Source organism: Cyphomyrmex costatus, unplaced genomic scaffold (assembly GCF_001594065.2).
Source record: "Cyphomyrmex costatus isolate MS0001 unplaced genomic scaffold, Ccosl1.0 scaffold726, whole genome shotgun sequence".
NCBI classification, from domain to species: domain Eukaryota; kingdom Metazoa; phylum Arthropoda; class Insecta; order Hymenoptera; family Formicidae; genus Cyphomyrmex; species Cyphomyrmex costatus.
Window position 1 is genome coordinate 55017 of NW_017280296.1, and position 27472 is coordinate 82488.

The 27472-nt window shown below is 32.2% G+C and overlaps 6 protein-coding genes across 9 annotated transcripts; 3 read left to right on the top strand and 3 right to left on the bottom strand.

The window, feature by feature from the left end:
- Positions 1-300: 300 nt before the first annotated feature.
- On the bottom strand, positions 301-3221 carry BTBD9 (BTB (POZ) domain containing 9). Its single transcript, XM_018548526.1, has 9 exons — positions 2907-3221; positions 2528-2680; positions 2220-2409; positions 1747-2135; positions 1500-1637; positions 1102-1232; positions 887-1015; positions 628-814; positions 301-557 (listed from the first exon to the last, which is right to left on the bottom strand). Exons 1-9 carry the CDS (start codon positions 3219-3221, stop codon positions 372-374), a joined length of 1818 nt encoding a protein of 605 aa, XP_018404028.1. The 3' UTR covers positions 301-371.
- A 1681-nt stretch (positions 3222-4902) lies between these two features.
- Positions 4903-5514, bottom strand: LOC108780705 (small integral membrane protein 12). Its single transcript, XM_018548497.1, has 2 exons — positions 5447-5514; positions 4903-5160 (listed from the first exon to the last, which is right to left on the bottom strand). The coding sequence occupies exon 2, from the start codon at positions 5143-5145 to the stop codon at positions 4903-4905; it is 243 nt and encodes an 80-aa protein (XP_018403999.1). The 5' UTR covers positions 5146-5160; positions 5447-5514.
- A 1506-nt stretch (positions 5515-7020) lies between these two features.
- LOC108780732 (protein FAM32A-like) lies at positions 7021-7726 on the top strand. The gene is made up of 3 exons (XM_018548531.1): positions 7021-7203; positions 7371-7503; positions 7604-7726. The coding sequence occupies exons 1-3, from the start codon at positions 7115-7117 to the stop codon at positions 7724-7726; spliced, it is 345 nt and encodes a 114-aa protein (XP_018404033.1). The 5' UTR covers positions 7021-7114.
- A 1758-nt stretch (positions 7727-9484) lies between these two features.
- Positions 9485-17531, top strand: Prosalpha3 (proteasome alpha3 subunit). 3 transcript variants are annotated; one of them, XM_018548512.1, is made up of 7 exons: positions 9485-9746; positions 11560-11736; positions 11825-11947; positions 12571-12750; positions 13268-13606; positions 16146-16773; positions 17238-17531. In XM_018548512.1, the coding sequence occupies exons 2-7, from the start codon at positions 11569-11571 to the stop codon at positions 17378-17380; spliced, it is 1581 nt and encodes a 526-aa protein (XP_018404014.1). In that variant the 5' UTR covers positions 9485-9746; positions 11560-11568; the 3' UTR covers positions 17381-17531. The 3 variants fall into 3 exon arrangements, with proteins under 3 accessions (XP_018404014.1, XP_018404012.1, XP_018404013.1); XM_018548510.1 differs by lacking the exons at positions 16146-16773; positions 17238-17531 and adding exons at positions 13721-14169; positions 14279-14325; XM_018548511.1 differs by lacking the exons at positions 9485-9746; positions 11560-11736; positions 11825-11947; positions 12571-12750; positions 13268-13606 and adding an exon at positions 15580-15670.
- Positions 17532-19661: 2130 nt separating this feature from the next.
- Positions 19662-24285, top strand: Exo84 (exocyst complex component Exo84). Of its 2 annotated transcripts, XM_018548506.1 has the most exons (8): positions 19662-19927; positions 20522-20883; positions 21057-21359; positions 21428-21575; positions 21849-22358; positions 22432-22562; positions 22742-23155; positions 23236-24285. In XM_018548506.1, the coding sequence occupies exons 1-8, from the start codon at positions 19867-19869 to the stop codon at positions 23440-23442; spliced, it is 2136 nt and encodes a 711-aa protein (XP_018404008.1). In that variant the 5' UTR covers positions 19662-19866; the 3' UTR covers positions 23443-24285. The 2 variants fall into 2 exon arrangements, with proteins under 2 accessions (XP_018404008.1, XP_018404007.1); XM_018548505.1 differs by lacking the exons at positions 19662-19927; positions 20522-20883 and adding an exon at positions 20950-20985.
- LOC108780714 (sperm-associated antigen 7 homolog) lies at positions 24286-27134 on the bottom strand. The gene is made up of 5 exons (XM_018548507.1): positions 26935-27134; positions 26764-26831; positions 25995-26083; positions 24780-25117; positions 24286-24474 (listed from the first exon to the last, which is right to left on the bottom strand). The coding sequence occupies exons 1-5, from the start codon at positions 27011-27013 to the stop codon at positions 24350-24352; spliced, it is 699 nt and encodes a 232-aa protein (XP_018404009.1). The 5' UTR covers positions 27014-27134; the 3' UTR covers positions 24286-24349.
- Positions 27135-27472: the final 338 nt, after the last annotated feature.

Genomic DNA, 27472 nt, shown 5'->3' on the forward strand with positions numbered 1-27472 from the left:
ATATATATATACTAAAATAGAAATTAAAAATTAATATTGAAATAAAGTTTTATTGTAGTATTACAATCAAGCATTTGTGTAAAAGATGGCTAGTTATCTCCAATCAAAAAATTGGCAGTTGCTGTGTGTATCATTCATACTTAAAGTCATTGGCATGATGATAAAAGATTATAACTCGTAACAAGAAAACGAGGTGACTAATTACAATCTTATATTGGATAATTATTATTGAACAGTCTTAAAAGTTGCATTGAGGTCACTCGACGAATTGTTTACATTCATCTAGCTAATAAAACAAGAGCAGCAACTACAAAATAATCGTCAGAGCTGTTACTCATGTTTCATCGTCTTATGTGGACTCTTTATTTTAATTACGACTCATCGCTATCAATATGAACCGCTTCTGTAACTACCTCGGGAGGAGGAGGAGGAGGAAGAGGAAGTATGGAATTATTACCGTCCGATGATGTTGACGTTTGTGCTTCTTTGTCCGTTGGCGATTTTGAATTCTTATCATCTACTTGCGCTGGACATTCCAAATGAACGCAATGAAACACCTGTAAACACTCTAATCATTTGTCTGTTACATAAAAAACATCGAAATGAATAACCTGATTAGATAAAAACCTCATTTGCAGTATTACGAACGCCCACTATTTTTATAAAAACTACTGGACGGGGCGGGAAACGTATCGTCTGCCAAGACTTACAGGCTTCCTCACTTTTATCAGCGACTGATACCCAATTCCAGGAATTACCTGACACTTCTATGTAATACGAGTAGGAGCGATCATCACAATCCCAAAGTAATAATCTGTTGAAAATAGTTAGAGACAGTTAATTAACTACAGTTACATGATATGAGCACACATGTATGTAATCATACCGCATTGATTCTATCATGTATGGCTGGCCTAATTGTATTAGAATAGATCCCGAACCAAGTTGATGGCATGTATAACCGCTGTCCCAATCGTAATTAGATGTGTCTCCATTTAGTAAGTTATTACGTGACCTAAAATTGAAAAGTAAAGCTTGAAAAAAGATAGATATTATATATTAGATAGGATTTTATAGTAAAAATAGTAAAATTTGCCTTACCTACTCACACCTTCAATGACACACGCGCTTCGCATAGTAGTAGCAATGTTTTTGATGGGTACAATAAAGCCTTGTGAAATTTTCTCTGTATGATTTGTATAATATGCTTCAAAATCGACAAGATGAAAAACCTATCAAACAGAAACAACAAATACTTTAAAATTAATAAATCAAATAATACATAAAATTAATAAATCGAATTAATCTATGTCTGTGAATAAATACATATACACACGCGCGCGCATATATATTCAACCCCATTATGCGTAATGCTTCATCTTTCTGATTCCATTGTATGTATATATACACAAACAATGTAATATTTAATAATATAATTATATAAAATAATATAAATGTAATATTTATTAAAACATTTATAAGATCTAGAAAATCCTCACCTTATTGACTGTATTATTTGTTCCTACAATACGAATATAAAGCACTACCCTTGGTTCAAAATATAAGTACTGCCAACTGCGACAATAATAATCTTTATAATTGACAAGCATGGTCCAATCCTTTTGATTCATAGATCCCTTTAATAAAACATCACATTAAAATAGTAAGATAAAAAAGATCTGTCTATATATATTTGTTCAATATACGTAATATTTATTACATTATATTGTTGTCAAATATATGTACCTCTATATAATAAGAATAGGATCGCAAATCTAAATCCCACAATAACATCTTTATATGATTTATGATATACTGCGATCCTAATTTAATAAGAATCCCATACTCTTCCGTGTTAGATATGGTATGCCTCGTGTAACCACGCTCCATATCATAATTGTGAACATCACCATTAAGTAGGTAGCTGCGCATTTCCCCTTGTAATACTTGAGCATCAAAAGACGAATCAGCAACATTTTCGTCGATCAGCAAATGGCCACGATACGGAAGTTCCGAATCTGGTGTTTGCGTCTGTACAGCGATTGCATCCAACAGTGTGTCTGGTGATATTAATTGAGATGGTCTTACTATACTTAGAAGATCTGACAGCGGAATCAGACTCAATCTTAGTTGTGCTGTAAAAATCATTTGTGTTTAAATAGCTTCATATATTGAAAGGACAAATATGTTGCTTAATCATCGAGTCATATGAAAATTACCTAGTACTTCAGTTGAATTAACATCGGGGTTGTTATCGACCCACGATCGTACAGCTGAAAAAATTTCGATTTCCAGTGCGCAAAAGGAATCTCTGGAGATCAATTCAGTTAGAGCGGCCGAACTTAAATGTAGAAAACTCTCATGTTGTATGACTTCAGATGCATGCACATCCATGTATTCGAAGCAAACCTGATATTTAATATCACATGCTAATTAATAAATTATTATAGCTTTGAATTACATATATAAATTACAATATGCATCAGGTGGAAGTTATGGAATGAGGCTGTATATATACAATACTAACGTTAGTTAAAAATTCCATATGATATAAAAATGCAGTATCTAGAATTGAACATATATTCTTTATGCTTAATATCTCTTTAAGGTAATCAGATATAGCTGATTCTAAATCCATAAATCCATATAAATGTGCTAACGCTAGGATATCAAGAATGACCTGTAACAAAAAGAATCAAAGTAAAATAAAAAAGATAATTTTATGTTCTTAAATGATAAATTTGGTCACTTATATTAAATCAGTGCATGCACATTAAAAAGAATACACGTGGTAACATTATCTCAGTATAAAATACATAACTCAATATTACTTGGGTAAAATAGAAAGCACCCTAGTGTAATACAAGTGACTCAATTTGTTAATAGACAATTCAATAGAACGGTACCTCGTCTCGCTCATTAGTGAGAGACATGCGGCCAGTATAAATGTACTTGAGTAAGCCTTTGAAAGCGTGCAACGAAGATACAGTCAATTCTATTTCACTCTGCGTTGACTCCTTCATGCCTCCGAACAACAGAGCGCGAAAGTACTCGCTACGTGCGGCAAGAATAAGCTTATGGCAACGGAACTTTTGACCTGCCACAACTAGAGTTACGTCCGCATACTCCTCAGACAGATACAACGCCTCGATATCCTCAGAGACAAAGTGAATGTGATTTATCTCGCCAGACGACGAATTCAGATGATGATTTGAGCTCATTTTTGATAAGCACGTTTGGATTACACTCTCGTGCCAGACTTCTCGGGGTTGTCGTCAAAACAGATTCAAATTGATACACATCAGCGACTTATTGTCACTCGCGTGTGACTACGTGTGGCACTTGTAACTAACAACGAGGTTTCGTTCAACAACTCTTCATAATCCTCAGTCTTCACAGAGTTCACAGCAGCCGCGTGCGTCGATTGCATTTATATAGTTCAGCAACGATACGATTTGCGAGAATAATGTAAAAGGAGGAAAATTCGTTCGCTCTGTGTAAGGGGAGTACATATGTGTGCGCAAAAGTAACTTTGATTAACGAAATTGGCGAGAGAACAAACGTGTCACGTAAAGATCCTTAGATCTCGCAAGATCCGGTGACTTGCCGAGCGAATGCAACCACCTTATGTTACGGACACCTCTCTGTTTTATTTTTATAAGACGTGTAAAAGAAAAGAATTCCAGTAATTTTCACCGCCACTATTTCTGCTATTGTCACTATCGATCGAATTTTCCGAAACCCATACCCATATCACCTACGAGATACTAAGTATTGAAGATCGTCGACCTTGGGTAAATTTTCATATACTATCAAAGGGCTCCGAGAGGGCTCGGTATGGTAATAGAAGAATGCTGGTGATGTTAAGAACTTTATTGGCTGTACCGACGTAAAATTTGATCGATGTCGATAATACAGATTTTGCAAATATTTTCATATAAAGAAGAGTCGATAAAAGAAAAATCTTTAAAGGGCCGATTTTACAACGACGGCCGAGCTTGATCGATAAAACAGATTTTTAATTTCAAATGACAAAAAAAAAGACAAAAAATATGAATTCTAAATTTTACTGGTGTGGCCCGCGCTATAACTTCAAATTTTATATTTGGCCCATCAAAAAATTTAATTGCGTTTTCCCTGGCTTACATCATAAAGTAAGGGTGCTTTTTCATACAGTGAAGTTTTCACTGTGAATGATTTTTAGCAAATAAATAATAGTAAATGGGCAGGTTCAAGTTGACAAAACAGCTAGCTTATTTACTGAGCAAATGGATAAATATTACAATTAAAATACAGATAAGTTGCAATTGTATTATGCTAAAAGTATATTGCATTTCCATTTTCTGCTAAAAAAATTTTAGAAACTTATATAAATGAATATTAAGTAATAAGTAATCTTGTATTACGTTAATCTATAATTATTACTAAAAGTAAAAAGAAATAAACATTTAATCTCAACTATATCGCTGTAATATGCATGATATCAACTTTATATAATCAATTTTATAATTGAAAATAGCATTATGGACAAAGATAGAACAAAGTATTTCAGACATGCTGCTTGGAAACATTTTGCTTGGAAACAAATTATTTCAACACCGTAAACTATAGAAACTTCCCACAGTGTACTATGACCACACAATCGCACTATTGTATACAAATTTGGAATAGAAAATTAATGCATTTCCATTTTATGCTAAAAATTTTAGAAACTTAAACGAATATTAAATACTAAGTAATCTTGTATTACGTTAATCTATAATTATTACTCAAAGTAAAAAGAAATAAACATGTAAAATTATATTATCAAACTTAACAATCTTTTACAATATTAGCTAACATTTTATTTAAACTTCTTATTATAATTGTTTTCATACATTGAAATTATAATAAAATGCACACCTAACCAGACAACGATGGCGAAAGATTAACTTCTAAAGGATTGTGTTTCTTCTTGATAGTTGAGGAATCTACATTTTCTAGTAGCCTTTCTTGACGTTGCTGTGTGATAGGTTTTGTTGCTGGTGTATAACGATCAGATATCCATCCTTCTACATTATATCCAACAAATCCAATTATACCCACAATAGGAAGAGTAATGTATTTACCGAACCTGCCCATAGATCTCACTATCAAGGGCCACATTTTCTTAAGTAAGAACTGAAATGGAAATAAAATCATTCCAGTTATTTTTTAAAAACTATAATCAACACAAAATTTACAAGATTATATACACGTATTATATTATGGATATACATGCATACAATACATATCTGATTAATATAATATATATCATATAATGTAATTTTATATAATCGTCATCTAAAATAGATTATAAAAATTCATAAAACGATATTTGTATTTTAAACAAGGAAGTGCAATTATTAAATTCAAATACAAAAACAAATCTCTAATTCTTTAAATTTCCAACCGCGAATACACTTACACAATTATTTTGTGCAGGTTAAGCGACTTTTTTTTCCTTAAGATAGTTCTTCACGGACTCCCTAGTCAACTGAATGCTGAGAATAAAAATTGCGAAATTCTCAATCGAATTGTATATATGGCGTTCAGTAAATATATTTATAAATTTTAAGGTCTTTGTTGTGTGATAATATTTGCATTAAAATAATAAAGTTTTAATAATATTAATATTGTTTATACGTAGCGATGAACCACGTAGTGACATGAAAGAGGTTATGAAATGTACATTTTTGCTGTTTCTACAATAAATATCTCGAAAATTTGTTCGGCTACCTCCACTTTTATTTTGACCGTTAAAAAGTACGAATCTTTAACTTTCATCTATTACTTTTTCATTATCAACTGCAGTTTTTTACTATACTAATTTGTAAATAATAGTGCTCGGAACTGTACGATACCCTATGTCTCCGTGTATAAGAAGCCAATTTCAACTAATTTTTTCTCAAAAATGAGTTCGGCAATCGGGGTTTAAAAAAATTGTAGCATATAGTTCGAGATCCAGAGAACCTCATATATTTTTCTTATTTTTTTCTACAGTAATTCATTTTTGTGAAGAACTACCTTAATAATATGATAATGTGATTGGACAGTCTCATCAGAAAAAAAATCCATAGAGATAGTAATATCAGAGAGAAACCTGCAGGTGCCTTTTCACGAGCTGCTGAAACTGGCCGTTCCAGCGATAAAAAAGGTCACGTGATAAAAATTGACGAATAGCAAGCGTCAAATGCTGGATTCACACTGGGGTGCGTTCAGAAATTACACTCAGATAACTCTTGGGTGCATTTTTGATATAATATACGTAACGTAAACTATAGCCTAGAATTACCTAGGCGTAATTTCTGAACGCAGCCCTGCATTCGATTTTCGTCGTACGACGAATCTGCAACCAATCAGAAAACAGGATTTGCTCGCATTGATGATACGATTTTTCTGATTGGTTGCAGAGTCGTCGTACGACGAAAATCGGATGCAGTGTGAATCCAGCAATATTCGCTTGCTATTCGTCAATTTTTGTCACGTGACCTTTTTTGTCGCTGGAACGGCCAGTTTCAACAGTTCGTGAAAAGGCACCTTGAGAGGTGGGTACATGTATATCCTGGCCTTTTTCATGTATGTACCAAATCTCATAGGGTAATGTCTACGTTTTTGTGGTTCTTCTCCATACTATTACATAGATTAAACCTTAAAACAAAAATAAATAATCAACTTTGGCCGGTATTCATAGGCCGGTATTCATAGTCAGTTCTTATTTGAAGACTGTCTTAAGTATGTCTTAAGACGCGAATGCAGCCATTTGATTGGTTCGTGACATCTTAAGACTGAACTTAAGACGGTCTTGAATATAAGAACTGACTATGAATACCGGCCATAGTCAATTATATTCAAGATCGTTTTTAAGTACAGTCTTAAAATGTCACGAACCAATCAAAGGCCGGTATTCGCGTCTTAAAATATACTTAAGACAGTTTTCAAATAAGAACTGACCATGAATACCGGCCTTTGATGGTTCATCCTTGTCTAATCCACGTAAGGACCATAGATATGATCTGTGCTCTACCAAGAGTTAAGATTGATTAGTATATGTTTCATGTTGTTGATATATACGATTATTAACAATTAAGTAATAATGTCTGCAACGAATAACAAAGACGATCCGTATGCACACGTTGCGAAGGGTACCCTCAAATTGAAGAACGAGCAGATAATAAGCAAAAAGTAAATACTTTACTCATTTATTATTCTGGCTTGAATGAGGTTAAGTTTGTTATGGATTGTTCATTTTTGTGTTTGTGTCGCGTGATTTTTTAATAAATAAATACTCTCCTTTTTCTTCTATTAGAATAAATTAACTAAACAGCTAATGTGTACCGTTTGCTTTATAGAAAAAAGGATAAGAAGGGAAAAAAGAAGAAGCTAGTAGAAGTATCAAAGGTCATTGAGGAGGAAAAACCTCAAAAGGTAGAAGTGAAACGGACAAAAGCAGAGCTGGCTTTTCAAAAAATGCAAGAGAAAATGGTAAGCGCACATGTAGTCTACTTAAATACATTTATATAATGACATTAAATATAAAAAATGTTAACACTAATAAAATTCATAATGTTGCATTAAATTGCAGCAAACTGAAAGGATTAAGCAGAAAGCCTCCAAGACACATAAACAACGAGTGGAGGAATTTAATCGACACCTGGATAGCTTAACTGAACACTTTGATATACCTAAAGTGAGCTGGACAAAATAAATGCAATGTTACTTAAGAAATTTATATTTGTATTGTATATATAATATAAACAATAGTTTCAGTTTTAGTTAAAAATATAAATACTTATAAATAATTATATATAATGACATTTTAATCTTCAAATATTTTCAAATAGGTTTTTTTATATTGTATAATCTTTTTTGCGTAAAGGAATGAAAGAGATTAACTTAAATATAAATTCTAATAATAAATGTTTAAGTTTTAAGAAATAGTATGAACAAAGAAAGAAATCTAGTGTATATCTACCTGATTTATAAAAATTGTACAAAATATATCCTTAGAATTTTATTCTATAACTATTTTTTTAATAACTGTAACAATATCGTTTTACTATCTAAAGTTACAAAATAGGATCCTTGATATCGTATATTTATTAAGAATCCATTACTATAGTTTATTTCTAAATATAATTAAGAGATAAGAATATATTTATTGTTAGTTTCTATACTTAATTTGAAGATATATTGTCCTATGAGACAATAAAAACGAATATAATAAAATGAATGTGATAAATGTTTAAATCTTATTAATTTAAAAAAGAAAAAACCATTAAATGTTGTGCCCTTTACATTTATTGCAAACCAAGTATGTATTATTAGGTGTACAAATTAGTTTGGTCCATTTTTTGTGTTTAAAAATGTATTTATTTCAAAATAAAATGAATGAACAGATTAATTAAATAATAAAGATTAATTAAAGTATTGTCCATCGTTGGCTACTACTTTTTCCCATCTCTTAGGCAATTTTCAAATTCCATCTCGAAAAAAACATTTCCCTGATTTACTGACAAAATTTTGAGATTTTTCCCTGATCTCGAATGGTTCATACTTTGCAATGTTTCTTGTTATTTCCAGCAATTGTACATAGATGTACATTTTGCTAGGCACATATATGCAAGGCAAACAATGTACAGGTGCAGATATTCCAATTTCCCTGACAAGTATGCTAAATCCCTGACTTTTCCTGACTTCCCTGATGCATTTTTAAATTCCCTGTCATTTCCCTGCCTTCCGTGACTTGTGGCAACTTTGATTATTCTATTGATAATAATAACTACCGTAAAATTCTACACTACCTATATATATCTATAATAATATAATGTCTATCTTGAGTATTTGTTTAGGTATCGTAATCTTGTGACTTTTGCTTCTGATCTCCTAATCTTGTCACTTAAGCCGATATAACGTTTTACTTCCAAGAAAGAAAAGACGACACTAACGAAATATCGCCGGTATACTCTCCGACGAAACAGTTATCAATCATATTTGTAAGGAAGGCGGGAGAAATCTGTCTTCTTACATCTTACATGATCGACGGTTTTCTGAAGGACCTGGCGTTTGCTAGAGCTCATATTCGTAATGGAAATCAGCACGGCAAGCTCATCGACATACAAGTTCTCTTGGATCCGATGGATTCGTCGTTTTTTTTTCGTTAATATATGAATCTCAGCGATTTTCAATTCAACAGAAAAATGTTGTTATGCTCATTATGTGCCGAATGTTTCCGAATCTAACCGAAGTTATCCGACTTCGTCCGATATTTCCCCTGTCGGTTATCACATCCCCCCTTGTCTATAGTAGCAGCAGCAGCTTACTTTACGCTCGGTCTATGGTTTTTTGTTTATGGAATCCGGTGACGGCCATGTTGGAATTGTGACGTCTTCGTAGACGCATGCTCCGTTGTCCATTCGGGCTACGCCATTTTCACGGGCATTTCATCATCCTTTTCGATGTATTATTACATTTACATGTCGCATCAGATACTGGCCGTATCGCGGACGCTCCAAGCGTTCGCCTGCAGGAGCCATTAAACAAAGAACAATCTTTAATTGTGGTGTAGAAATGTAGGAGATAGATCCAGATAGATCGATGGGAACAATCGCTATTAATGTTTGTTGAACAGAGTTAATAATCAGTAGAGAGGAATTAATTGTTGAGAATCAGATATTTAGTGGGCAGAAGAACAAGAAGATTGTGTTGAAGCGTTTTGCTGTGACACGGTGAGTTCTATTTTTTTCCATATTCCAGGCTACGTATTATAGAATTATTCAGAATGAATTTTAACCGGAATTATTCTATTATTTCTTAGACTTCTATTGTGTTTTCTAGGAAAAACGAAATAATTCTGGGTATCAATCATATATCTTTTCTCGAGCAGATATGTAAAAAGCGAAATTTTTTATGTATGTGTATATGAACACATATGCATACAAAAAAATTTTAATTTCATTGTAGATTGTGACAAGACTCAATATGTATTTTAACAACTAATATAAAGAGAGAAGGGCCATGAGCCAATAAATTCGTTAAATTCTTTTAATTTCATGTTTCCGCCTCAGGGAAAAAATTACATGATCGATACCCTGATCGAAATGTCGGAATCCATTCTGACTTATTCCATAAGACACAACTCTAGATCCACAACCTTGTTTTAAGAGGCTGTGAATTATAAGTTGTAAATAATATATCCAGAGAACTTATACTTTTAGGCCACAAGAATTGGGTTTTGCTCATTTCACTTAAGTCTAACGATTAAAGACTAAAACCTAAGCAAAAACAGTTTAAAGATAGAAATTATTAACTTTTAACTTCTTTCGGCTTATAGTTTAAGATCTTAAAGCAAGATTGTGGACTCAGATTGATAGATGGTTGGGACTAAGTTTTTTGTGCAGTTTACTTCCTATCTTTTTCTCTCCAGTATGAAAAAAAATAAACTGTATAAGTTCGCAGGCTTAGGATATGGAAAAAAAACAGACCTTGTTTTTCATTCTTATATTCTAGAGTTTTTTTCTCGCTTTTACTGAATATGTTGTTTTAAATTCCAAAAATGTATACTAATTTAAACCAAAAAGACCTATGTGAAAATGAACAGAATGTATTCTGGGAGCGTCAATTGCTCTATTGCATCTTGCTATTTTTGTTTTACATTTATTTAACAATAAAGATGGAACAAAAGTTATGCTGACAAAGTTTCTCTCGAAAAGCCCAACAATAACTATAATATACAAGTAATTGCAATAAAGCATTGTAAGGAATTTGCCTGATTTATAATGATTAGCGAATTAAATTTACTCGAGTTCCTGTTTAGACAAACTCTTGTACAAGCTGCAATATATGATGATTTACTGATTAAGAGTACAAAATTGTGTGTGGGGATATTGTTTGCATTTAATTATTTAGTTGATTATTTAACTTTCTATCAACAATATGGAACTTTCAAATTAAATTTTTGTGATCACTGAGTCTGATAGATAAATTTAAATCAGTAGAAAATAAGTAAGATAAAATGTGACTTTTATTATAGTTAAACTCATTAAAGCTTTTATAAGTATGTAGGGATTTTTCAGATTTTTATATAGTCAAGAATAATATAAAAATTTGTATTAAAATTCGATAATATTGTATTTACCTTATTTCTCATACATATTGTAATTTTGTTTGACAATATAAAACTTGACCTTGTTATTAACATTGTAATAAAAACAATAATGAATGTTCTGGTTTGACTTTGAAATGTTCATAAAGTTCGGTTCATTTTCTGATCTATATTGAATGTTTTAATTTTCATAGAAAACTTGCTATTGAAATAAACAATTTTATGACCAATATACAAATCTAAATCTGAAAATTAAATATTTTGAGGATTCTGCCTTTTTACCTTCAAAATTGTCAATAAACTTTTTTTCAAATACTTTATTTTATGATTTTTCTACAATCTCATATATTTAGCAATAACTAAATTTACTAATGATAAGATAATGATGAAAAAAAAAAAATGGTTTTTTTTAAAATTGATATAATTTATAAAATTAGATTCTGAAAATGGCAGACGCAGACATCATAGTTTCTTGTCCCTATAATCCTTCGCATCGTATTCGCAAGTATAAACTTATGAATCATATATCAAAATGCAAGAAAACTAGTAATACAGAAAACAAGGTAGAGTGTCCGTTGGACAAGAGTCACATTGTGGATTCTGATCTTCTCAGGGTATGTATATTCATTGTAATATATTTCAAAGTCTTATATCTTGAAAAATCTTCCTGTTATTAATATCGATTTTTATTCAATATTATAGGCACATATTGAAATGTGTTCTAGTATTGGAAGAGCGGCAGATATGGATATTGGAAATATACAGTTAAGAGATCCAGATCCTCCTGTAGCATCTAACTTCTATTCAGTCGAAAATTGGGACGATGTATGAAACAGTTGACTAGTATAAATCGATACTTATTTATTAGGTGTACAAAAAAGTTCTGAGCTTTAGATTTCATACAACCGAAATAACAATTTAAATTTTATGTATCTTCCCGCCCTTTTGCGGTTTTAAAGCATTAACATTTGGCCTTCTAAAATGTCATACGGTTTGGCGGTTGATGCACATAACCTCAAAAATCAGTAGTGTTCACGATGGCAATAACAAAAGAGCATATTCGATTTTCCATCCACTTCGCGTTTCATCAGAAGAAAAATGCTGCTGAAGCCACTGCAATGATTTGTGCTGCATATGGAGAGAACGCTGTAAGTCATGCTACATGTAAAAGATGGTATCAAAAGTTTCACCAAGGAGATTTCAGTCTTAAAGATGAATCTCGTGCTGGACGCCCTGAAAAGATTGAAACGGACGAATTGCAAGCACTGCTGGATATAAACTCTGCATAAACTGAAAAGGAGCTTGCAGAACAGCTTGGCGTTACATAGCAAGCCATTTCCGTATGATTACATACGAATAAAAATTGAATTTTACAAAAAAAAGCTCAGAACTTTTTTGTACACCTAGTACATCTGTACATTGCATAACTCGTATGTTTTACTTGACAGGACCCAGAAGTTCCACATTACAATGCAATGGAAGTTTCTGCGAATAAGCCAGTGATTCGATGTGTGTCTGGATTAACAAAATCAGAGAAAAGGAAATTTAAGGAGAACGAACGAATGCGTTTAGCAAATCTCAAAGGGGTTTATACTGCGAGAGCAGTCTCAGAGTCTACGAAAGACACGGTGAGATATATTTTATGTAAATTTAATATAACAATCACTTTTGAATACATATTTAAGACCCGGTTGCACCAACACTTCTTGATTTTAAGCGAGACTTAAAACTTTTATCTATCTCGTTTTAAAGCCGAAAGGGAGACAGAGACAGTTTAAGTTTCGCTTAAAATCGAAATCACGTTGGTGCAATCAGGCCTAACTGTCCTAAATTGTACATATTTAATTGTACATAAACTATAGTTTTGAAAGCTATATTTAAGTTTTGAAATGTTTTTCGTTTAAAGTGCAGATTATAAGTGAATCTCCTTATGGCGATTGGTAAAGGAAACTCGAATTTTTTATGCCAACAATTTATAGAACTCATAGTACCACTATAGATTGTACAACCATCAAAAAAATTTTTGTTTCTAGTCCAAATAACCATTTCTGTAGATGAGGATTAAATAAATAATATAGTGATTATGCTATATAGATATAATTATATTTAATATATATATATATATCTTTTTTGTTGTAATTTCAGGCTCGTGATGTACTATTACGTCCATTACGTCCTCCTCGTAACGCTGTTTTGGCATCACAAGCTACTAAATCGTCACAAGCTACTGAAGCGTCACAAGCTACTGAAGCGTCACAAGCTACTGCAACGTCGTCTATAAAAATTTTACAAAATGACTTTGATGAACTAAAAATACATGAAGATGAAAATTGTGATAGCGATGATGATAATGATGTTGGTGCTCAATCTAACTTTGATCCTAAATTTCATAATAGTTCATTCCACAGAATGTTATATGATGAATTAGCTCCTGAAGATGACGAAATTAAGCAATTAGAACAGTCTCTACGTAGCATTGACGCGGTAATATATTATGTTTATACATGCGCGCGCGCGCGCGCACACACGCATGCACATACACACGATTAAACTTGACTATAAATAAGTTTATTCTGTTTCAATATTTTTAATTTTCAGCCAATTTCCTTAAAAGATTATTTCCAACAAGTTACTAGAGAAAATGGAAGTTCCTCAATTTCTGAAAGTCAAGATAACACAAAAACTAAAATGGGTGCAACTTCAAAATTATTCAATGTTGATAACATGAAGAAAGAAAAAGTCTCAAAGGACGAATCTGTTGTAAACATTTCGAATATGTCTAATGAACAAGTTAACGATACATTTCTAACTTTAGTGAAAGATGATTCAAGTAGCAAACAGCAGCCTGTGGATAACACTGTGAAGATTGATCAAATCAATAAAGATTTTGGTGTAAAAGGGCCAGTATTGGATGAGATCTTTAATCAAATCACTGAACGAGTAACTTATTTACAAGATATTCAGAATACTGCTGCTGAGGAGAGTGCACGATTGAGTGAACAACTGAAACAACTGGAAGTACTTCGTGATCAGATGACTTTGAGAAAGTAATTATTTCTCACGATTGGTAACAATCATGTATCATTTGGAGCGATTCAATAATCGTTTTTTTTTTTTTTTAAATCATTACATTTTTCATATAATTTTTTTTATTAGGTACTAAGCACACTACTATAGTATAATTGCCAAAAGATAATACTGTGAACTTTTAATTGTTAACAAATAAGATTTTCTTATGTATACATATAAATAATGTATGCACAAATAAGAAAGGTTTATTTACGCTGCAAAAATGGGCTTAAATCAGAATATTCAGCAACAGATACGAGAAAATAGTTGTTCTAAATGATAAAATAAGACAATTTTGTGGTAAAATTCTATGAATTTTAATTATAAATATATATTTAGTTATGTATGTTTATCAGGTATTTCAAACACGCATAATGGCAAAACATCGAAATAAAATTTTGATGAACGTTTCTTTCAATTATAAGTGTCTGTTCATGTGTACTTTAAGTAATTGCGTGAACATTTAAACATTTATAATTAAACAAAATAGAACAATTGAAGAGTCAGTTATATAATAAAGAAAGTTTATATTATGTAACTATATTATATAAACGTTCTTTATTATGTAACTAGCTCTTAGCCCTTTAATTGTTCTATTTTGTTCTATACTTACAAAGCCTTATTATTTATAATTAAATCAAGTTTTAAAATTGCAGTATTGTTCCTAATTTCAATCTTATCATTTAAAATGTATTCTTTAAATTTTTTTTCTTAACCGGGACCAAAACATCTATATAATAAAAAAATGTTTAATAGTCATATAAAAAGATATTCATGTAAATCTGTATACCTGTAATATATATCGATATGTATAATACAAGTTGTTGAGCTCCAAAGTTGCTTCTCTCTGTAGATCTTAGATGTTTGTAAGATTAGATGATGATAAAGGAAGTCGTATATTTAATTCGACTACTGCACCATTACTGATATATAAGTATATTATATAATTATACAAATACCTCATACATATTTTTTTTTTGGATCTCTGAGTAATCTGGATATTTGTTAAACTATGTAGTAATCTAAGCATATATCTATTTTTTATTCATGTATTGAGCCTAATAAAAAAAAATAAAATTAATGTTACATATAATGAAGAATATTATATATGTGTAAAAGTATTTAAACCATCCTTTTTGTGTCTTAAAGTCTTTACCAACTCTAAAAGAAATTATAATTAAAAGACGTAAAAAAAAACGGATGAAGTGAAGGAAATTACACAAAATTGTACGTTCAAAAAAAAAAAACGTTCGTATTACTGCGGTATTTATATTGATTTTAAAATTAGCGATGTTTGTCGATTTTGTATGGCGACTTTCGAGTAATCGAGAACTATCGAAATACCGAGCAACCTGCCAATCATTCTTCGAGTTGAAGTGTCAGATTGTCGTGGATTGTCGGATATTGTTGGACTCGTGAGCGGCAGTTTCTTGATACGACTAGTAGACGTTTTAATAACATAAATCTACTTTTAAAATGGTAAGTTGGCAAATTTCATTGCAGCTCAATATCACATTTATTCAGTTATAAAGTCAGTTCTTCGAAATACTTTTACTGTTGTTGCTTATAGGTTATGCTGGAAATGCATTGTCATCAAGACTCTCTAGCATTTATCATAATTTTAAAATATGAACAGATCATAAATTTAATTATTGCTAATATGACACATATTTAATGCCTAAGATGTTAAAATTACATCAATATATCTGACTCAAAATTCTGATATTCTTAGCAAAATATAAAAAAAATCAACACATTAAAGACTATGTTCTATTTAAATGAAACTTTTGATGAATATAGTGGTTTTATTTTATTCATATTTATGATTTTGATTTTATTTAGGATAATATAAAAAATAAAACTAATAGAAATTTGGTGGAAGTTTTAAGATTTTAAATTGTTAATTACAATTAACTGAATATTTTTCAGCTACACGCTATTATATATTTTACAGGCACGTAGATATGATACACGTACCACAATCTTCTCGCCAGAAGGAAGACTGTACCAAGTCGAATATGCTATGGAGGCTATAAGCCATGCTGGCACTTGTTTGGGTATATTAGCAAATGATGGTATTCTGTTGGCAGCTGAGAAACGTAATACCAATAAATTATTGGACGAGGTATTTTTCTCCGAAAAAATCTACAAGTTGAATGATGACATAGTTTGTTCAGTGGCTGGTATAACTTCAGACGCAAATGTCCTGACAAATGAGTTGCGCCTTATTGCGCAGAGATACCTTCTTCAGTATGGCGAAGCTATACCTTGCGAGCAGCTTGTCTCATGGTTATGTGATGTTAAACAGGCGTACACTCAATATGGTGGAAAGAGACCCTTTGGTGTATCTATCTTGTACATGGGATGGGACAAATACTATGGTTATCAGTTGTATCAGTCAGATCCTAGTGGAAACTATGGTGGCTGGAAGGCGACATGTATCGGGAATAATTCAGCAGCGGCTGTATCGTCCTTGAAGCAGGAATATAAAGAGGGTGAGACAACCCTGAAAGATGCAATGGCACTCGCTATCAAAGTTCTCTCTAAAACGTTAGACATGAATAAGCTCACTGCTGAGAAGGGTAAATTTTTATTTACATATAAATTAAAGCAATTTAATATTTATTTTGATGGATATAAATTAACTTTAAAATTGATTTAATTTACTTCCTTTTTTAATTCTGAAAAAAGCTAGAAAGTAAGTTAAACAAAGTTAATCTACATTCGTATCAAAAATGGATAAGTTAATGATATTGTAAGCATGGTTATTTTTTATCGAATTCAATTGGACGCATTCAGTGAAATATAAATATTTGAAATTATAAAATATATTTTACCTAACGATACAATAAAATGTATCGATTTAACATTTCTATATTTATATTATACACATTTTTATGTAAATTTTGATATAAAAATATGTACAACAATATTTTTAATATGCATATTAATGTATCCAATAAAATTTACTATTAGATACATCCTGTGATAGTTTGTAACAATTGTAACAAAATTATTGACATACGTATACTTCTTTTACTTACAGTGGAAATGGCGATACTGACACGCGAAGATGGTAAAACCAAAACAAAAATACTACCAGCGAATGAAGTGAACGCCTTAATCGCGGAACATGACCGATTGGAAGCACTAGCGGAGCAGGCAAAGAAAGAAAAGCAGAAATCATAGAAATTTATATTGAATAAGAAGATTAATTCATTGTGGTGACAAAGTTTATATCAGGAAGAAATTGATATATATGCAACTCAAGTGTTTATATATGTACTGTAAATTATTTCCTTGCCACAGGAGTGAATCTTTACAATTACATTATCATCTTCATTGCAAAACAATGGTTATAATAGGATTAAAAGTTTTTCCATAAATATGTGCCATACTTCTTTTCCTTGCAATTTCCCTTGTTCTCGTCTCACTAGCATAAAAGATGTGATTTTGAATAGCTATAATTACCGCGACGTTTATTTTAGATTAATTATAAATTAATAATTTTTGTTAAAATTCAGGATAGAATTTTATTCAATTTTATTTATGTTAAAGATTTTAAGACACGTTGTAGTATAGGTATATGAATAGAATCCTTTCCTGAAATATGAATTATAGATTATATTATTTTAATATAACTATATTATATTATACAAAGCACTATTTGATTTTTTAATTAGTATACAACGAATTGAAAATATTTGAAGACTCAGCACTTACATATTAAAAGATATGTTGAGATATAGGCAAGTAAATTAATTTATGAATAGAATCCTATCCTAACATGTAAAAAAATTATTGATTATTTAAGTTAGATTTAATTTTTAATAATATTTTCTATTATTTTAATACAAATGTATAAACATCTATACAGTATACTAGTTAATTTTTTAATTAATGTATAACATATTAAAATACATTAATTCAGTATACATAAGAATTGATGTTGCTCCTCTCTCTCCTTAGAATATTAAAAGTCTGTTTTCTGTGGCTAAACTAGTATACACGTACATTTTGGAATTAAAAATGAGATAGGCATACGTTTGAAACTTGGCGAAAGCAAGAGAAAAAGAGTTCTAGTACAATCTAGTACATAAATAAAAAAACAGACTTTTAACTCTTTTACAAATTTTTTAAATAAAACATTGCAATAATAAATCAATGATTCCCAAAACCTAAAAATAAACAATATTCATACTTAAGAAAAGAAACATCAATTCAAACTTGGCCTTTGAATTCTCCGTTAACATGAATGTTGTACACAGTTCTGTATTAAAAAAAATATACCAAAAGTATATTTAAAAAATCAGATTTTTGACGGAAATGCATAAGGAGGCTTTAGAGATTGATGGAAAATAAAAAAAAAAAGGGCAAAAGTTATGTGTTGGATCATATCAACCAGGCTGTCAATGCGGTCCCACTCCCGGGCGCGATCCCACTACTGCCCGCCACGGAGACTTTTGGCTGCTTGGTTGCCCCCTCTGGCCCGGTTCGCCTCTCCTTAGCTAACCTGGCCACCCCGGACTTCTCCAGGGTGTCCATATTGATGGCGAGCTTAGTGCGGACGCCCAGTCAACGTGAACCCCGCACCAACAGTTACCCCCGACCTCAGACCCTCCAACATAACCAGCCTCCGAGTAGCCGGATTACAGGAGCCGCCACACTCCCAGCTGAAAGAATGATTACGAATTGTCGTTATAAGCTACCGGAGATCGATTGGTTTGACCTAAAATTCGTTTCATAAATATCGTTTTTATAGTTGCAAAAAATGTAAATTAAATATTTTTTTAGTACGAATTAAATATTTTGCAATTTTGGGCTTTAATTTCGCAGATAAATATATAAAATTATATCGTTAAATGAAAGTGGATGACCACAGCGCTATTTAGTGCGTTACCTTCGTCTGAAATCGATCGCTTGGTAACTTGATAAATTTGGTAAGATACCATTTGTCGGTAATATAATAGAATTTATCAAATTATCATACGTCAATAATCTAACATGACATGCGTCTATTTTATTATGGCGATGCTGGAATTTTAGCCCGTTAAAAACTACGTATATCAATGTGTTCGATTTCTAATTAAAATTTCTTATTTCCTATTTCTAATTCTTTATTCCTTCTATTGTGGCTGTACCTTAAGCCTATTCTACAATGACCATAAGCCATAAAAATTGACCAATCGTAATCGAATACGAGGAGAATAATCGATTACGATTGGTCAATTTTTGTGGCTTACGGTCATTGTATAAAGGCTTTATTCTGTCTTTTGTTTTCTTTCATTGGCTGTATTCTTTTAGATCATCCAATCAGAATTTTAGATCTAGAAGAATGCATCAATAACAGCGAGCGCTCATTTAACTGTTGAGTCTGTTGAATACGCCCATTGTGTACAACTCCTTAGAATACCAACGTTACCGACATACCGACTTTCTCGATCATCATGTCATTCTTTCGGCTTCGGCATTGTGGGATGTGGGCATCGGGATTTTCACGATATGCCAAGCGAGGTTAGATCGGGGCGGATGTATGTAAATCGACGCAAGTCATGTTGATTTATTTGTAAGGTGACGACGAAGGGATTCGACAGAAATATAACATGATAGAGGTACGCAATTCGTATTGTTGACGATAGTAAAAATACTTCCCCGCGGACGACGATCTTCTCGCAATGGCTATGGCCGATAATCTGCCGAAGGTTTTTGCAGCTGAGGACTTTAATCCAGAGAGATGTGAGTTATTGAGCACATATACCATGTTTGGGAATATAAAAAATTGACGATTTAAATAAAAATTATTACGCGCGATCGATCGTACTTTGCTTTCAATCTATAGTATTTGATAAGATCTTTGGATTCTATACTATACTGTTTCTCTTGTTAGTCTAATATAAATAGTTAATTTATTAATTAATTATATGAAATTGGAGAAAAATATAAAATTATTTAAAATATTGAGATATATATGAAAATATATTTTAAAAAAAATCATGGTATAAATCATATTTTATTAATTTCTGATCTAGATAAGATATTCAGGGTCTATACTGTATTATTTCTCTTTCTTTTGTTAGTTTGATAAATAGTTAATTAATCATGTATAGAATTGAAGATAAATATAAAAATATATTAAATATTAATATAGGATTATATTTTATCTCAATTTTTGATACTTAATGAAATTTTTAGAATCTACTATTTTTTTTTATCTTTAGTCTGACAAATAGTAATTTATTATTTAATTATGTATAACATTAAAATAAGAAAATACATAAAGAACATCAAATAAGACTAATATATATCTGTTATAACTTTTTTTTCTTATAGTTGTGAAGGAGCTGAGTGCACAATGTATTGGTGCAGACGAATTGAGGCAGCAGCGTGCAAAAATACAAGAACTGGCAAACAATACATCTGCTCAATTGAAACGGAATGTCTATCAAAATTATATGCAGTTTATCGAGACTGCCAAAGAGATCTCACATTTGGAGAGCGAGATGTATCAATTGTCTCAGCTTCTGAGCGAACAGCGTGCTTTGTTGAGTACTCTAGGCTCTACCAGAACAACTGGCGTTGTTTTTGAGGATTTGTCTGAGTCACAGCAGGAGAACTCTGCTGACTCTATATCCAAGGAAGAGGAACAAAAGCAGAAACTCATTCAACTAATTGAAAATGTGGAAGGCGCCTTGGTTGGTATTTAATAAGTAAAATTTATCTTTTCTTTTTTTCTTTGTATTGAAAAAAGAGAAAAGATAAACGATACAAAAAGATGAGCTAAAAAGAACATGCTTGTAAGCCTTTTTATATGAATATCAACAAAATATTTATGTTTCTACTTCTTTTCCTTTCTCTCTTTTTATAGAGTCTAGCCGAGACTCCAGGACGTGTGTGTTTACATGAAGGTTCCCTGCTCGAGTTAGATCCAATCGAGGGTACACCGTTAAAAAGAATTCATGCATATTTATTCAATGACGTTCTAATGGTTGCGTCCTGGCTGGCAAATGGTGGTAGACGCGGCCCACCTAGGTACAAAATGCAAGCAGTTTATAATCTAGAAAGCCTGGCAATTGTCAATGTAAGGGATCACGGCACTGTGAAGCTGGCGTTCAAGTTACTGGCATTTTCCGATACGAGGGTGTTCCAGTGTGCCACAGCGACAAGTAAAGTTAGTGAGTTTGCGAACAACTATTGTAAATTATGAAGGAATATTATTTGAATATATTTATCTTGTAGAAAGAGTGGTTAGATAAATGTGAACAAGCAAAAAGAGCAAAACTGGCAGAGGAGAATTTAGTCAACGTACCGGAAAACAATAAGCATTCAAAAAAAGAGGACAAAGAGGCGCCGTCTCGTTCGATGTCTTTGGAATCGAATACATTAGGTAAAATTTGAAAGTAAAAATAATCCTGTATTTCATAAGTATTCTGCGTTATTCATATATATTCTATCTTTATTCATTTTGTGTTCGTTTCTATCAATGCAAATTAACTTCAATTTTAGATCAATTCGTTTGTTCTAATTTTAATTTAAGAATTAAAAAGAAGATGAGTTGAATTGAGATTAAAGTTAATCTATGTTGGAAGAAACAGTCATTAATCCTTTTGTTGATTTTTTTTCATTTAGGCTCTTTTACAATCGTTTAAATTGTTACTAGGAATGGAGGATGACGATGACTTGGAGTACAAAACGCCACCAGAGTGGGTGTTGGAAGTGGCCGAGGATCTAGATTCTTGTATAGCGCAACGTCACTTTAATGAAGCTTACGTTTTATTAGAGAAAGCAAAGGATTACTTGAGAGACGTTCAATCGACTCCGCTATTAATGGAGATTCAAACGAAAGTGAACGAGAGAGGCTGCTCGCTGGTCAACGTATTGACTAAGGAACTGGAGTTAAGCGCAGAAGCAAGGTCGTTACAGGGCGGCGGTCTGAGAAGTGCTCGACGTGCGGTAAAACTCCTTATACAACTAAACAGAAGCGCACAAGCGTGTCAATTGTACCTGCAATTATGCAGTGCAGTACTGAGGGCGCGACTGGATAGGATCAGACAAGACGGCACAATCGTAGCCTATGTGAAGCAACATAGTGCAATCGCCTTCAGCAATATAGTAGAGATAGCGAGAGAATTTTTGAAAACCTTTCCTAAATCTACAAATTGCACTTCTGGTAATTTAGCATCAAGATCCGCAAACGTTTTACAATCGAATAATTAATTAATTTGATTTATTTGTCGTTCAAGGCTTAGTTGTATGGTGCAGTCAGGAAATAAAGTATTTAACGTTGCACTTATCTCAGCTGCTGTTTGTGCCACAAGTCACGCTAAGTACATTAGTAGAATGCATTGTTGCTGTTCGAAGTCATTGCGATCAGGTGTGTACACGTTCTAGTCTAATAAGTCCCGTATCTTTAAGAGTAATAGATATCTTTAGATGTATGGATTTTCTTCCTTTAAAGTTATATATACATATATATGTATTTAAATATGAACTCTTCTTTGCACATTATACGTACAAATTTGACCTCATAAGTACATGTAATTCAATTTTTAGTTGATTCAGCTTGGCATGGACTTCCGTTTTCAATTAGACGGTCAACTTAGATCTCCGTTAATAAAAACTATCAAAGCCGTGGGTAAAGACAGTCTCGACACGGTAAAGCGTCACATAGCAGAGGACAATTGGCGACCGACTAATTTGGAAACTAGTCAGAATCTTCAAAAGTTATTAACTGAGCTCGATGACCTCGGTATCAGTGTACCATCGTTACAAACAAACGACTGTTGGATACCATTGACGTACAATACGATAACTTTTGCCAAGCTCTACGTCAGACTGTTAGAAGACTGTCTTAGTATAGTCACACCCGAACTTATAACTACGATAGACGACGTGCTTGTGTTTGTGATGCGGGTCGAAGTTCAACATTTGATCGTCTCGCTTACAGATCCAAAATTGAAGCAAGAGGTGAATGTCATGGCTATATTATGAATAACTCTATTATAATTATGAATTAATTCTAACTTTATAAAATTTTAATTTTTTAGCGAAAATTAGTACAAAACAATGCAGCCTACGTGCGAGATGTCGTTATCGTCCGGGGCCTAGAACTGTACAAATCTGCAACGAACCTGAAATTCACGAAGCTACTTGCTTTGAAAGAACAAATTGTATTTGAGTCCTTGTCACCTACAAAGCCGAGACCAGCTCCAAGAACTTCAGTCCCCAAATACTCTACTACGGAATATCTCTAAACCAGAATAAAGAACGTTGCGCCGTTTTAAATAAATGTATAGAAGAAAATGATCACAGTAATGAACACTTACTCGTATGTGTATGCATGCACATACGAGATAATGTATTATATTGTACATAGAAAACTCGATTCTTTTTAGTAATAAATACAGGCATCATAGCGACATAGAAGTACTTCGTTGCACTTCTAACGCAGATGAACATTTAATCATAATGCCATCGTAGAACTCATTAGTATCTCGTAAAACTTAATTAACAAACAAGTAAGTATACTATCTTCACAAAGAGAACGACTATGATCCGCACATTTTATGATCAGATTGGTGAACTTGAACGCGTTATAATATCGCATGCATTGTCGTACCCTTGGACTGCTCAAAGGTATGACAATAATGTGGCATTAAATAACGCGCTCAAGTCCCCCACTCTTTGTGAATAATCTCAAGTGTTCGTTGAGTTCGTATTTAATGGGCCATAGAACACTCGCAATTGAGGATTTGCAAAAAGCCCAACTAAACAAACAAGAAGTTCTGGTTAATGTTGAAAAATAATTCCCAGACTGAGAGATACTATTGCTCGAACGGAATCTCTCCCTGAAGGCCACTGTCTGCAAGGTTAATGGGCTTCATTCAAGAAGCCAGAATCCTTTGAGCCTAAAGAAGAAGTCCCCCACTCTGATCATAAAATGTACGGATTGTGGTCATTCTCTGTGGATGCGGTATAAGGAAAATTCGACAAATCACAGACTATCGTACGGTTTCCTAACGATGCGTGTAATGTAGTAATTTGTAATAATAATGTAACATATATATGTTGAATTATGTACACATTTAATTCGATATATATGTAGATATATATGTATGTATAAGTGTAATTTATGTATGCCTATGATTATTTATAATAGCATTATTTTGTACTGTTGTCGCTGCAATTATTAGTTTCATTGTTCATTTCCAGTCTCCTTTTCTTGGCACGTATATCGGCTAGAGTTTGTTCTATACTTCTTTGATCTTTCTTGTTTTCACTGGGAACTGTAAGAATTTTAAATAACAATTTTATTATACATTACAAACAAGTCATCTAACTTTTTGGCAATAAGTTTCGTAATTTTTATAGGAAACACGAGGTCTCTTTTTTAGCTGAACTTCTTGCATCGTTCATCTTTTCTCTCTTTTTTTTAATGTGAACAAAAAAAAACTTGCAACTAGTTCGACTGAAAAAAATAGACCTATGAATATTGTTATACAATCTTAGAAATAATAAAAATGAATAACTTGTGTCTGCAGTAAAAGTTAAGTGACTTGTGAGTCTATATTTATATCTATGTTACACCCACCACATCCGTAACTACTATTGGCTTCCGTCTTCCTAGCCGCTTCCAATGCGGCCTCCTTGCCAATCAAGTGCTGATATTTATCCTTGTAATAGCTATTGGGGACAAAATTCTCCTTTCGTTTCCTAGACTTTGCGTACTCTGATTCCTCTTTGGCCTTTCTTTCTCTCTCTTCTTTCAGTCTTTTCGCAACTTCTTCGTTCCACTCTTCACCTTTGCGCAGTGTGTTCAACTGATCCTCCGAAGGTGCGTGCTCCTTCTTGAAGATCATAATGTATCGATCGACGCCTTCCTCGCCAAAGGAATATGCTAGGATATTCGCCACTTCTGCTACATCGTGACTGAAGTACAGGACAGAAAACGTTTATATTGGCTGCTTGTATCCCGTTAATAGGAAGTTTTTGCAATACCGTTTATCCTAGATACGGTGAACGCTATAGTCACGTTATCCTTTTCTCAATTAGGTGTGAAGAAAAAGATAACGTGACTTTAGCGTTCACCATATCTGGGATAAACGGTATTGTAAAAACTCCCTATTCACTGCGAGTATTAAAAATCTATAGCATATGTAATGTGATCTTCGTAAGCTCTATAATATACTAGATATACCTTCCCCATACTAAACTACAAAAAACTGTGTTCCGACAGAAAAAAGATAGCAAATAAATACTTGTCTGTAAGATTTTTTTTTTTATTTATAATAAAACATTATCCAATCAGTGAATTTCTGACAAACAGTATAGTTTTTGTAGTAGAGTGTCATTGGTTACGCTCAACAGAGAAAGCAGTTTTGCAACTATTGTAAAATTCTTTAATATGATTGGTCTTACTTTAGTCTCTCACTGTGTCTAATTATATAAACCAGTCATATTAAAGAATTTTACAACAGCTACAAACTTGCTTTCTCTGCTGTTTAGAAATTGATACATTGACACTCTTTAATAATTCTATTATATATAGAGCTTACTATGTAAGAACTATAGATTTTTAATACTTGGAAGGAATAATAAAACATAGCCATCATGTTATTAACAAAGTGCTTTACAACAAGAGACATAAATGATATAATTTAATACAGTGAATCATTGCATCTTTGTTTGCCAGTGTTTGTTAAAAAAAATAAAATGAGATTACTACTGAATTATACTATTTCTTGCCGAAAAGCAAACAAGAATGTTCTATATGAGTAAAACATTTTTAAATATATAATACACTTACATAATACTCCTGTATATCTGACCCATAACAGGAAATTTGTATTCTTTTGCATTGTCATCCTGTACGAACTTATTAATCTTGTCTTCGACCTAAGAAGGTAACATGTTAGATGAACTGATTAATAGAAAGATAGAAAAATACAACTGTAATATTAAGAATGAATGATATGATATATTTGTAAATATTGATAAATGACTATACCATTTTCTTTATATTTCAAAAGTAATATAAATAAAAAAATTATTTAAGTTATTATCATGAATGAATTAGATATAAATATTAATCTCTATACAATCATAAAAAATTAATATAATTTCATCTGTCAAATAGCATCTGAGTTTTTAAGATTTTTGAAGAGATCATAATAGTTGCTTTCCATTTACATCAAATTCATAACGTCATAACTTAGTTGAATGCACATTACTTTTTATTTTGACAAGATTTAATTGAATTTATTATTTATGTAGATTTTAGAATCTACACAAGTTCGATCGTGTGTTTTACTGAATAATCTTGTTAATTCACATTAAAAGTGAGATAATAAACTTATGTTGTTACATGATAATTTTGCCATCAAAGTAAACAAGTAGCGATATTAATTGAGTATAAAATACAAAACTTTAGACTCAAAGTATCTCTTGTATGAAAATAGGAAAGCGACTAATATTTTCTACAAGAGTGATATATTTAAGTTGTGTCATTTTTGTAAATAAAAAGAACTTGTGCGGAAAATATTTATAGAAGTTAAGATCGTTTTGGTGTGCTTTACCTTTTGCCGAAAGAGCTTCAACTTTTCTGCCTCAGCCTTTTGACACTTTTGAAATTCCTCCCGCTGTTCTGCATAATCGAAATGAGTTAGCCAATGTAATTCTCAAACCATTTTGTGTGCATTTTTTTTTCTTTTCTAAAATAAGCATTCTTAGGTTGGGAGTCAACTAACTTTTCATGAGAGCCTTTTGCTTCTCGTTCACCGACGGCGGCTTGTCCATGGATTTCAGAATGGATCCTAATAAATCCATAATTTCGACGATTTGTTCGGTTTAATGTCAAGAAAGGGAAATTGCAAAAAATCTCGTCCCACGATCGTCGGAATACTCCAAAACGCTCGCTCAGCTGAAAACTCTGTAGTTTGACAGATTATTTCAATCTGTTCTCTAACTACACTTGATTGCACTATGTTATGCTAACTGCACTTGAAACACTTGAACTGAGATAAATATATAATAACAGGGAAGTTCAGATTTCAACCCGAGTGCCATCCAGGTATTATTCTATCCTTATTGTTTACCGAATGCTAAACAAGGGTGACATGACACCCAGGAAGCACTCGGGTCCCAGCAAATGGATTGAAATCTTTGTTGAAATGGATTAAAATAAATTCAGATTTTCAGAAATACGGATTCATGTTAAAATGAATTCTTTTCAATCCTGAATACATTTTTATTCATTTATAGGAATTGTACGGAGCATCTCTGTAT